The sequence below is a fragment of the Rhinopithecus roxellana genome, chromosome 8 (assembly GCF_007565055.1).
Source record: "Rhinopithecus roxellana isolate Shanxi Qingling chromosome 8, ASM756505v1, whole genome shotgun sequence".
In the NCBI taxonomy this organism is placed as follows: domain Eukaryota; kingdom Metazoa; phylum Chordata; class Mammalia; order Primates; family Cercopithecidae; genus Rhinopithecus; species Rhinopithecus roxellana.
In genome coordinates this window covers 57,318,922-57,332,733 of record NC_044556.1, presented here as the reverse complement: position 1 = coordinate 57,332,733, position 13,812 = coordinate 57,318,922, and the positions used below count along the sequence as shown (strand labels likewise).

General features: G+C 36.5%; 1 protein-coding gene and 1 pseudogene across 2 annotated transcripts; both read left to right on the top strand.

The window, feature by feature from the left end:
• Positions 1-1,380: 1,380 nt before the first annotated feature.
• Positions 1,381-2,306, top strand: LOC104657877 (olfactory receptor 10J1-like). The gene is given in 2 exon segments (XM_010357741.1): positions 1,381-1,687; positions 1,690-2,306. Coding segments are annotated over 2 exon segments (924 nt in total).
• A 9,338-nt stretch (positions 2,307-11,644) lies between these two features.
• LOC104657874 lies at positions 11,645-12,827 on the top strand (annotated as a pseudogene). The gene has a single exon (XR_747351.2). The product of XR_747351.2 is annotated as an ATP synthase F(0) complex subunit B1, mitochondrial pseudogene (transcript).
• The last annotated feature ends 985 nt before the right edge of the window (positions 12,828-13,812 follow it).

Below are 13,812 nucleotides of genomic sequence, written 5' to 3'. Positions count from 1 at the left end.
TTATAATTCCAATGTTAAAATTTAGCCCAATTATTTAGTTGTTTGTTGCTATCACAGACCTAGACATCATAAAAAGTCAAAGATTAAAAACATTTATGCCTTCTCTTTGAAAAGAAAATCATTTTAATGTTCCAGTATTCTACTTTCTAGTAGACAATTTGTATGAAGGAGCAATGACTCATAATGATTCTACCAGAAGATATTTGTTCCCTATAGTGGAGTGGCCAACCTGGGGTCATAAAAAGAGGGAATATGTGGTCCCTGTTTAGCTATAGAGGGGACAGTTTTATAATGCAGTTTTGTGTAGTGGAAGGAACAATGGACATAGGGTCAAAAGATTTGAATTCCAATCTTGATTTAATCCTTTGACACCTGTCTGTCTGAAAATAATTGCCTAACAAGAGCTGTTCTTCAGTTTTTGCATCTAGAGAGAAACAGTTCATCGTTTTCCTCCCTGCTCCATTGGATGTTAATAAGATTAAATAATGTATGCAAAAATATTTTGTAATCACAATTTCACTGTAAGGGGCTTACAATATAAAAATTTAAAAACCAGCAAACAGTTCCATGCCACCTACATGTGCAGAGACATATAGGCCCCAGAGAGAGAGAGAGTAAGGAGAAAAAGATTTTTTTTTTTTTTTTTTTTTTTTTTTGGAGATGGAGTCTCCCTCTGTTGCCCAGGCTGGAGTCTGTGGCACGAACTTGGCTCACTGCTACCGCCACCTCCCGAGTTCAAACAAGGAGAAAAAGATTTTCTAGAGGACATGGGTTTTATTTGGCTTTGAAAAATGAGTGGTGTCTAGGGAAGAAGAGCATAGAGCAGAGTTGAGAGGAGCAGTATCATCAGAGTCAAAATAATGGAATGAAAATGCAATGTGGAAATTACAGTAACACAGGCTCTATTCAAACTTTAGAAGCTCAAAAATTATCAGGTAGTTTATGGAGCCTTGAGTTCTGCATGATACCACTGAACTCACATTTATTCAATGTTGTTTTTAAAATTCAAATATGAGTATTATAATTAGTATATGATTTTTCCATCAACAGTTCTATGATGTTATCACTCTTACATCCATAAAGATGAGAAAATTGGTCTTATAAATGATAAGTCCTTGCCCAAGATAAGTTAGCATATACTAGAACTAGGAAATTAGTTTGCAACATTTGACTTTAAAAGACTTGTACTTTCTTCTGAAAAAGGAAAGAACGTTTCTCCACTCTCTACTCCTAAAAGAAATAAGTATGAATGTCAATATAAAAAAGCGAGACCTAAGGTGTATTAATCACAGGAATTTTCCCAGTCTATTTTTTGACAGAAATCATCCATCTAGTTTCCTTACATTATTTTTTTCTTTCTTAGATATCATGTGTGATTTAATGAAGAAAGAGAATCACTCTTTGGTGAGTGTGTTTATTTTTCAAGGTTTCTCCAGCTTCCGTGAGCATAAGCTCACCCTCTTTGTGTTTCTTACATTGTACATATTCATCCTGGCAGGCAATGTTATCATTGTGAGTATCATTAGTATTGATCGTCACCTCCACACCCCTATGTACTTCTTCCTCGGCATGCTGTCAGGTTCAGAGACTGTCCGCACCCTTGTCATTATACCAAGGATGCTCTTTAACCTCATAGGCCTGAGTCAGCCCATTTCCTTGGCAAGTTGTGCCACTCAAATGTTTTTCTTCTTACTTTGGCTATCAACAACTGCTTCCTGCTCACAGCAATGGGGTATGATCGCTATGTGGCCATCTGCAACCCCTTGAGGTACTCAGTCGTCATGAGCAAGAGAGTGTGTATGCAGCTGGTGTGGGAGACGTGCAGCATTGGCCTAATTGTAGCAATGACACACGTGTCAGCTGTATTCAGGCTGCCTTTCTGTATTCCAAAGCTGCTCCACTTCTTCTGTGTCATCCGACCTGTGATGAAGCTCTCCTGCATTGACACCACAGTTAATGAAATCCTGACTATGACCATCAGTGTGCTGGTGATCCTGATTCCCAAGGGCTTGGTTTTCATCTCCTACATCCTCGTCATTTCTACCATCCTCAAGATTGCATCTGCTGAAGGCAGGAAAAAGGACTTTGCCACCTGTGCTTCTCATATTACTGTGGTTATTGTCCACTACAGCTGTGCCTCCATTGCCTACTTCAAGCCCAACTCAGAGAACACCAGAGATCAGGATCAGCTGTTATCAGTGACCTACACTGTCATTACCCCCCTACTGAACCCTGTGGTGTACACTCTGAGGAACAAAGAGGTCAAAGACGCTCTGTGCAGAGCGATAAGTCAAAAACTCTCCTAAGAGAATAGGCCCATTTCAAATAGAGTCTTAGAAGATTTTTTAGAGAAGAAAAAGTGGAACAGTGTGCACGGTCAATAGAGTTAAAAATTTGAAGCCTATCAAGCAGTGGTTGGGCAAGAGGAGGAGAAAACAAAAGGATTCAGCCACTTGAGAAGGGGGAAATTTCTCCAAAGCACAGCAGGTCTCCATCTCATAAGAGAACAGCGATATTATAGGGTACAAATGCAGAAGAAAGAACTCAGTGGTGTTGGAAAGTAGAAGGGGTGTGTGGGCAGCATGCGACAGAATGAAATCAGGAGAGCAGACAGAGTTAATGAGGGGAGGCTGCTCTAGGGCAAGGTTCAAGTTTTTTGTTGTTGTTGTTTTTTGCTTTTTTTTTGTTTGTTTGTTTTTTTGAGACAGAGTCTCATTCTCTCGCTCTGTCATCCAGGCTGGAGTGCAGTGGCACTCGCCATCTCGGCTCACTGCAAGCTCCGACTCCTGGTTTCAGGCCATTCTTCTGCCTCGGCCTCCCAAGTAGGTGGGACTACAGGAGCCCACCACCACGCCTGGCTATTTTTATATATATATATATTTAGTAGAGACAGGGTTTCACTGTGTTAGCCAGGATGGTCTCGATCTCCTGACCTCATGATCTGCCTGCCTCGGCCTCCCAAAGTGCTGGGATTACAGGCGTGAGCCACTGTGACCGGCCAGTTCAAGTTTTAAATATATTCTATGACACTGCTTTTTGGATGTGGTGTTTCCCCTTACCCATTTAGAGCTAAGTAGATTTAACACCTAATTGAATTAATTTCTTTATGGGAAATTTAAGGTTTTTTAAATCGACTAGACACTATAAATAAAATGAGTATCAGAGATAATAAGCATCTATAAAATTCAGCAGCCCTTGAAGTCTGGGTCTTTTTTATATAAGTTCCAAATTGACCATATGAGAAAATGGATATCTAAGTTTTCAGGATCCTGTTTTAGAAATATTTTTGGAAAGTGACTAAAACCCCTCGGTGATAGAGTAAAAGAGGTAGCACCAAGTAATCATATTGGCATTTATTTTATGAGAATATACAAAGGTTGTTGGTGATATTGTATATGAGTGTCTGAACCCAGGGTAAAGAAATTAAAAATTTGCCTTTAGAAATCCTTACAGAACAGAAAGAAGCAACTAGTGGATGAGAGTCAAAGAGGGAATCTAGAGCGTAGATCATGGATTAATGGAATGAGAGATTTCAGAGGATTAAATGGGTAAGGAGAATGTAGCCATCTGGCAACTCAATAATTCAACAAAAGAAAAAGACTCCTCAAACCATCAATCCTACCATTTAAAATCCTCTAGGATGTGAACTAATACACCATGCTTCACCAGTCATCTCCACTTCCATCAGCTCCTTTCCCTACAGTCTGTCATCCATATCCACATAGCGCACAATCCAACAATACCTAGTGACTGATGGTTTCCCATTTTATTCTCATGCCTTAATACAGCCTATTGTTAATGAGAATCTCCTACTGATGCCCTCACTGCCCACTCATCAGAGTGTTCTCTGGCTCACTTTGAAATAACAACCTGAACACCCCTATTTTTATGAACCCTCTGATGAGATACACACAAAGAAACAAAAGCACTCCTTTTACTCCTTCACATCACAACCTTCAAACACATATTGATATAAATGACCATAATGAACATTTCCCATAATGTCCTTATGAATGAAAACATGAATTAGGTAGTGTGTGATGTTGTAACTGGGTGAAGTCTTACCTAGGTGGACAGTTACACCTGCTGTTTAGTGTCTCACTTGTACCAAGTGATGAGTTTTTCATAGGACACATTCTCCTTTATGTTAATTTCAAAAGTTAGGGCTGTGTTCAAACATCTTAATTTCTCAAATAGCCCATTATGGTTTAGTCTTACAAAGATTCAATTACATTTTTGAGGAAATTTATGGTGAAATGCAAGATAATCCAAAATGAAGTTACCCTGTAATTGCCAATGGTCACTTTTACTTTTACTCAGTAAATACAAATATCTTATTTTTATTTCAAATTGTAGCCTCATAAATGCTGCCCTATACCGTCAGCCTTCTCAGTAATAGATAATCTATATTTGCAAACTTAGTTACTTAAAATATTAGGCAGAAGTCTTGAGAGATCAGCAGAATGAAGTAGAAAGAACATAACCATTTGAAGAAAAATACTCTATTTTCAGGCCGGGCTCTAATTTTATATACCGTATATATTTGAATTAACTATTTAATTTCTTTGAGCCTCAGTTTTCTCACCTATAAAACTTATATCAAAGTTTGTTGTCAAATGCATGAAATAATAAGTATAAAAATATTATGAAGCAGGGTCAGATATTCTTTATTCTTGTTAGAGTAAAACAGCTACACTCCCCATAAAGTGAATCTTTCCTTATCTGCAAAATGGTGTTACCAGTTGTTACTCTGCTTTTTTCTGTCAGGTTATTGTGAGAATCCACTACACTAGAATAACCACAGTAGAAATTGCTGTGATAACTGGAAAAAGTGTTAAGAAATATTATGTATTATTATCATTATCATCACTGCTATTAGCTAACATAGTCCATATATGTTTACCTCTCTGATTTTTCTTGGCCATTTTATATTATTTTACTAAGTAATTTTGACTCCTACCTTCCTCCCACCTACTTTAACTTCTAATTGCTATTGCATCTTTCATTAAGTCTGCAGGTCATATTATTTTGGTTCCTTACAAAACAACATTTCCAAAACTTTGCATTATTTTCTTTTGTTAGCAATTCCAGAAGTTAATGCCTATCCTCCTGCTCCAAACTGAGCATCTTTTTTTTCCTACTAGATCAGCGAATGTTAATCTCTTTCCCATGATCCATGGCTCTCAGTACAAAAATGCATGTTATCATATAACCCAGTATGTGTGTTATACACACATATACAAACTAAAATGCAACAGTCACAAAACAGTACTTAGCCTTACTGCATGCAATGCATTTTGATGTTTCTTATTCTAGTCTATTCTGTTCTTTTTAGTTTTGTAATAATGTTAATGAATAGAAGTGCATCTAATATACATTTTGACCAAATGCTCAATGCGTGAGAGTTAAAAATCTGTGTTCAGCTGAAGTCAGAGCTGAAGCCCAATATCAACAGACTGTTTTCCTGTGTTACTAAAATAAAATTGAAATCTTGTTTTAAAACAATGATATTTAATTATTAAACATTTAGTAATTGAGTTTAAACATTTGAATTCTTAGAGGAAGAACATTTAGTCTTCATTGTCAGCTTCTAGAGTCTTCTAGCAGTCATTAAAACACATATTCATGATACTGGGTACATGTTCACTTTTCAACTGAGAAACTGAGATTGGTGGAGCAGCAAAATATCTTGGGGGGAAAATACCTTATTTTTCTCTAACTTTTTTTCTTCATATTTTTTGTTAAATATGGATTAAAAATAATTTATCCTGGATATTATCTTTTATGATTTTGGTGACAAATTAGAATTCTGCTGTAAATTCACCTAGAAAAGTTCAAAAAATTCACTGCTTAAGTGTAATTAAGAAGCTAAAAATTAATACAGTGCTTAAAACTAGCTCAATATTGCCAAACGATTTTAATTTTATAAATATTTATTGACTCTACAAGGACATAATATGCTTTCTAAAGCTATCTAATAACCAACACACCATCTCTTACATTTATGTGAAATATTCATTTCTTTTCTCATTTATTTTACTACATAAAACTCTTGTTTGTCCAGAAAATTAACAACTCTCACAATTATCATAGATTTATTATTGTATTTTGCTCTTTCAATAATAAATATAACGTATATTTTAATTGACTGATAGAATTTCAACAAATGAAGCATATAAAACTAACTCTAAGTGAGAGAATGACTAACTATATTTGACAATGCATTTTCAAACTTTTAAAAATCCAAATGACTCTCTTTATTCAGATTACTGATGCTGTTAGACTGATTACAGCTAATAACCTGTGGTATCACATGATCATTTATTCATCTAAATATTTAGGAATGCCCAAAAAATGCCACAGAAGAAGGTTTTCAGCTATTGAGTTTAAAGGGTGAAGCCAACATAACAAACAAATAGCAGATTTTGTCTAAATACCAAAAGCAAATTACACTGATGTATCCCTCGTATGACCCACTACATTCAAGAAAAACAAAGAATATGGACACCATAAGAGAATACTCCAAGTGAGTGATTCACTGAGTTGGCTGAAATGGTAGGCAAGCATCTGAGAAGTAGGCCTCCTCTTCTTTTTATTCTTTTATTCTGAAATGATGGTACATTAATCAGTATTTTTCTGATTCAAAAGCCATACATTCTCTGTGAAAAAATTCAGACAACTGTAAGGGAGAAAAAGGAACCTCTGGGCTTTGAATGTTTACTATGGCACACTGAGTACAGGTATCATTTCTTCTCTCTATACTCCCCAACCCTGCCCCTACCAAATCCTGGAAGCGATAGGAAAGATTTAAGTAGGATTTTGACCAGCACTTGAAAACAAAACTGGAATTTCTAATGAACCAGCAACTATGAGGAATGAAAGGAAGACTCGAAACAATGCAGTTAGATTGATGAGCCATCTCAGAAGTATACGAGAGTTAAAAGTGGAGTCCCGTAACAAAAGTTGAGGGCAACACAAAAGTTATTTCATATCCTGAGGCGAAGAAAAATAAAAAATAATTTAGGACTCCAGGGGAAATTAACAGGGAATATTAGCCCAGAGGAAGTAGTCCTCCCCATCACTTCTTGCTCCCAGACAAGCAGAAATAGACAGTGTTGGTGGTTTCCAGTTGAGAACTGCGCTTGGAGAGAGAGGCATGGCAGGGCACGAGAGTTTGGCAATAACAAAGATGTAGGGGATAAAGAACAGGACAAAACTACAGGAGAAAACAACTAGATACTAGAAGTATTGAACTAAAAAGTATTAATATTTTGTTTTTTATAAATGTATTTGTTATAAGAAAAGTAAACTCAAATCTCTCATCTATCATAAAGCTTCACTACTGGAAAATACTCACCATTATTTAGAACAAACAAAGTTTTAGGAATTATGTTCAATATAATTTAAAAGTAGATAGAATTCTGATTAAATACAGATGTTACATGCCCATTATTTGCTTCTTTTTCTTAAAAACCCTATTAAATTTGAGTTAAGTAGGAAAATAGATTCACATTCATAGCAAAAGAGAATAGAAGATGAAAACAAATAGAGCTCAACAAAATTTTGGAATCTGGAAAGCCCATTAATAAACCATTATTGCCTCAGCACATAGGAGAATGCTGATTAAAGCCTGAGGCAGAGAAAACAACAAAGATGCCCATTTATCACCCAGAATGCCAGAAGTATTCAAAAGCCAAAAGTAGTATCTCTGAACATAATGCTGTGCAACTGGTCTAACAAACTAGAGTTGCTTGAAAGTTTTTATGACATGTTGCACAATCAGAGCCTCACCCCAACCTCAGCAGAAGGCTGGAGAGTTACTTTCCAGAAAGATTTGCAGAGATGAAGTGAAGCAGAGAGTGCTATGTAATAATAATATTTTTTAAAAGTGGAGGAGAGGTAAAAGAACATCAGCAAACCTCACAAGATAACCAACAATAAGGGTTATAGCTGTCAATCAGGAAAGTGAAGGATTTTGCCCTGTGGAAATGAGCATTTCAAGGGCAAAGACTTACAAATCTAGACACTTCAATGTCCTATTTTGAAAAAGCAACCTTACCCTAATAAAACTAGCTATATCACATTACCCAGTTTTATCACACTGGTAAATAAAGCCCAGTAGTCTGCATATCCCACCCCACCACACACACACACATATACTTGCACACAGAGCTTTCTAACAGTTTGTTAGTATATCACTCTAGTTATGAATGGACTTGAAAGGATCACCATGATTTGAAGAAAGACGTTAACATAAAAAAATCAATATAATAAACAAATAACAAAGAAACATGGGAGAAGCAGGGTATGAAGTCTTTTGAAAGATAAGTATTTAACATTTTTAGAAGGATAAGACAAGATAATGGTGAAATAAAGCAGAATATTATATAAAAGTCAAGTTCTGAGAAGCAAAAAGAAATTTTACAAATAAAAAAATACATTAGCAGAGACCATGTGAGGGGAAGATGGCACAGTAGGGAGCACTAGGAATCTGTTTTCCCACCTAGAAAACAACTGTGCTGGCAGAATCTATCTGATGTAAATATTTGGGAACTATGGAGTCTATTAAAGGCTTGCAACATCCAGAAGAAGGTATGAACTACAGTTCATTCTGGTCAATTTCGGCTTTAAGCGCAGTAGCAACTACCCACCTGCTCACAACCAGCCACTTGGAAGATAACCTTGCACGTGTGCCGGGAGCAACCTGCACACAGCTTGCAGGAGCCAGGGTTACCATGTCTTCCAAATGTCAGGGATCTGTGCTCTGATCACTGATTGTTACTTCTGATCATAGACATACAAACAAAGAAGTAAGGGTTGTTGCATCTCCCCTGTGTTATTGCAAGCTCCTCCTTCAGCTGATGTGACTACCAGGGGATTTAAAGGGTCAGCACCTCTCCTTCAGTTTTATTTTTCTCTGTTTTTCTTTGGAGAGCCAGACATTAAAGACTAGGACATTGAAAACCAACTGCATTTACAGGGAAAATCAGAAAGTAATCATCCATGCTCAGGGCAGGGTGCAGGCTCAGAAAAGACTTCAGAAGACCTTAAGTTTATAACCCAGGCTGATCTTTGGCACAAAGCTTACAATAACAAGAACAACAATAATAAAAATAACAAAAAGCAGCAAACTCTGGGAAAAAAAATAATCTAATTTCTAGAGTTACCACATTATTAGATTCATGTCCAAAAATCAATAAACAATGAAAAGGTGTAAAAAACAGGAAAGTATGTCCCATTCAAAAGAAAAAAATAAATAAACAGATACGTTCTCTCAAAAAGACATAATGACAGGTCTACTAGACAAAAACTTTAAAACAATTGCCTTAAAGATGCTCAAAGAGCTAAAGGAAGATATAGGGAAAGTCAAAAAATGTCATATGAAAAATTAGAAAAACTAAGAGAAAACCTAAAAGGAAAAAGAAATATTAGAGCTGAAAATCGCAATAAGTAAAATGAAAATCCATTCGAGGAAGTAAAAGATTTGAGCAGGCAAAAGAAAGAATCAGCAGCTTGAAGACAAGACAATGAAAATCACTGAGTCTGGGGAAAAAAAGGCTGAAGAAAGGTAAACAGGGCCTCAGAGACCTATGAAACACCATTAAGTGGACCAGTATACATGCTGGGAGTTTCAGAAGGAAAACGGATAAAGGGGTTGGGAGACTATCTCAGAAATAATGATGGAAAATTTTCCAAATTTGGTGAAAGACATTAATATAAACATGCAAGAAGCTTAATAAAGTATAGACTCATACCAATACACATTATAAGCAAACTTTCAGAGGACAAAGACAAGACTATCTTTAAAACAGCAAGAAAAAGCTACTCGTCACATGCAAACTATCCTCAGTAAAATTGTCATCAGACTTGTTAGAAACTTTGGAGGTCAGAAGGCAGTGGACCAGTATATTCAAAGGGCTAAATGAAAAGAACGTCAACATAGAATTCTATATCCATCAAAACTTTCCTTCAAAAGTAAAATAAAATTAAAAACAAAAACTTTTTATTTTTTATTTCAGTAGGTTTTTAGGGGGACAGGTGGTGTTTGGTTACATGAATAAGTTCTTTAGTGGTGATTTATGATACTTTGGTGCACCCATCACCTGAGCAGTGCACACTGTACCCAATGCATAGTCTTTTATGCCTCACCACCTTCCACCCTTTCCTCTGAGTTCCCAAAGTCCAATTTATCATTCTTATGCCTTTGCATCCTCACAGCTTAGCTCCCACATATGAGTGATAATATGTGATGTTTACTTTTCCATTCCTAAGTTACTTCACTAAGAATAATAGTCTCCAATTTCATCACAGTTGCTGCAAATGTGATTATTTTGTTTCTTTTTATGGCTGAGTAGTATTCCATGGTGTGTGTGCGTGTGTGTGTGTGTGTGTGTGTAGTTGACCACATTTTCTTTATTCATTTGTTGAGTGATGGCATTTAGGCTGGTTTCATATTTTTGCAATTGCAAATTGTGCTGCTATAAATATGTGTATGCAAGTATCTTTTCTGTATAATGACTTCTTTTCCTCTGGGTAAATATCTAGTAGCAGGATTGTCAAATCAAGTGAAAAATCTACTTTTAATTTTTAAAGGAATCTCCACACAGTTTTCCATAGTGGTAATACTAGTTTACATTCCCACCCACAGTGTAGAAGTGTTACCTTTTCATTGCATCCATGTCAACATCTATTATTTTTTGAATTTTTGATTATGGCCATTATTGCAGGAGTGAGCTGGTATTGCATTGAGGTTTTGATTTGCATTTCCCCAATAATTAGTGATGTTGAGCATTTTTCCATATGCTTGTTTTCCATTTGTATATCTTATTCTGAGAAATGTCTTTTTATGTCCTTAGCACACATTTGATGGGATTGTTTGTTTTATTCTTGATGATTTGTTTGAGTTTTTTGTAGGTTCTGGATATTAACCCTTTGGCAGATGTATACATCATCAAAATTTTCTCCCACTCTGTGGGGTGCCTTTTAACTCTGCTTATTTTTTCTTTTGCTGTGTAGAAGCATTTTAGTTTAATGAAGTCCCATCTATTTATCTTTGTTTTTGTTGAATTTGCTTTGGCGCTCTTGGTCATGAGGTCTTTGCCTAAGCCAATGTCTAGAAGGGCTTTTCTGATGTTATCTTCTAGAATCTTTAGGGTTTCAGGTTTTAAATTTAAGTCTTTTATCCATCTTGAGTTGATTTTTTTGTAAAGTGAGAAATGAGGATCCAGTTCCATTCTTCTACACAGTGCTTGCCAATTATCCCAGCACCACTTGTTGCGTAGGGTGTCCTTTCCCCACTTTATGTTTTTGTTTGCTTTGTCAAAGATTCCCAAAGTAACAAAAGCTGAGAGAGCTGGTTGCCACTAGACCAAACTGCAAGAAATGCTCAAGGTAGTCCTACAGAGTAAAATGAAAGGAAACTAGATAGTCACTCAAAGCAAAATAATTAAAAATCTCAATAAAGGTAAATACATGGACAATTATAAAAACTATTATTTTAACAATGGTTTGTAACTCACTTTTTGCTCTCTACATTATTTAACTAGCCAATACATTAAAAATATTTATCTAAAAGTTAGTATTATTACATCTTTGGTTTATAACTTCACAACTTGTTTTCCACATAATTTAAGAGACTAATGCTGCTCCTGCCCTGACAGATTCTCCTGTCGGGGTCACAGGGACTCTAAGATTGCTACCTGCACCTTCGCTGTCCATGCTGTCCCGGGTGGTACTTTCCGCCGCCGCCACAGCGGCCCCGTCTCTGAAGAATGCAGCCTTCCTAGGTCCAGGAGTATTGCAGGCAACAAGGACCTTCCATACAGGGCAGCCACACCTTGCCCCTGTACCACCTCTTCCTGAATATGGAGGAAAAGTTCGTTATGGACTGATCCCTGAGGAATTCTTCCAGTTTCTTTATCCTAAAACTGGTGTAACAGGACCCTATGTGCTCGGAACTGGGCTTATCTTGTATGCTTTATCCAAAGAAATATATGTGATTAGCGCAGAGACTTTCACTGCCATATCATTAATAGGGATAATGGTCTATGGAATTAAAAAATATGGTCCCTCTGTTGCAGAATTTGCTGATAAACTCAACGAGCAAAAACTTGCCCAACTAGAAGAGGTGAAGCAGCCTTCCATCCAACAAATCCAGAATGCAATTGATATGGAGAAGTCACAGCAGGCACTGACTCAGAAGCGCCATTACCTTTTTGATGTGCAAAGGAATAATATTGCTATGGCTTTGCAGGTTACTTACCGGGAACGACTGTATAGAGTATATAAGGAAGTAAAGAATCGCCTGGACTATCATATAGCTGTGCAGAACATGACGCGTCGAAAGGAACAAGAGCACATGATAAATTGGGTGGACAAGCACGTGGTGCAAAGCATCTCCACACAGCAGGAAAAGGAGACAGTTGCCAAGTGCATTGCGGACCTAAAGCTGCTGGCAAAGAAGGTTGAAGCACAGCCGGTTATGTAAATGAATCTATCCCAGTTGAGACAGCTAGAAATAGTTGACAGACTAAATGGAAACTAGTCTATTTGACGAAGTCTTTCTGTATTGATGTCTACTGAAGTTATAGTTTACCCTTCCTAAAAATGAAAAGTTTGTTTCATATAGTAAGAGAACGAAATCTCTATCGGCCAGTCAGATGTTTCTCATCCTTCTTACTCTGCCTTTGAGTTGTTCCATGATCACTTCTGAATAAGCAGTTTGCCTTTATAAAAACTTGCTGCCTGACTAAAGATTACCAGATTATAGTTTAAATTTGCAATTAATTCTACCATCTTGCAATAAAGTGACAATTGAATGAAAAAAAGAGACTAATGCATTTTAAATGATTATTAATTTATTGTTTTGGATAGGATACACAGTGTATAAAGATAAAATTTTATGACATCAACAGACAAAAGATTTGAAGATGGAACTGTTAAAGGAGCAAGTTTTTGTATGTTATTGAAATTAAGCTGATATAGATTCAAATTAGAGTATTATAACTTTAGGGCATTAAATGTAATCTCCATGGTAGCCACATGTCCTAGAGATATTGTGGGTTTGGTTTCAGACCACTGCAGTAAAGTAAATATCACAATAAAGTGAGTCACACAAATTTTTGGCTTCTCAATGAATATAAAAGTTATGTTAAACTATACTGTAGTTTATTAAGTATGTAATGGAATTATGCCTTAAAGACAATGTACAGACCTTGATTTTAAAATACATTACTGTTTTTAAAAATGCTAACAATCATCTGAACCTCCAGTGAATCTTTGTGCTGGTAGAAGAGTTTGCCTTAATGTTGATGGCTGTTACTAAGCAGAGTGGTGGTTGCTGAAGATTGGGGTTGCTGTGCCAATTTATTAAAATGAGACAACAATGAAGATGACCACATCAATTGATTTTTTTTATAGACAAGGTCTTGCTCTGTCATCCAAGCTGTAGTACAGTGCTGTAATCATAGATCACTATAAAGTCCTGAGCTCAAGAGATCCTCCCACCTTGGCCTCTTAAAAAGTTGGGACTACAGGTGTGAGACACCACACCTGGCCAATTTTACTTATTTATTTGTAGAAATGGGGTCTCATTACATTGCCCTGGCTGGTCTTGTACTTCTGGTGATAAGCTATCTTCCTGCCTCCACCTCCCAAAGTGCTGGGATAACAGGTGTGAATCACCACGTTCAGGCTTAATTGACTCACAAAATATTTCTCTGTAGCATGCAATGCTGTTTGATGTCACTTGACCCACAATAGAATTTCTTTCAAATTGGAAGTTAATTCTCTCAAACCCTGCCATTTGTTTAA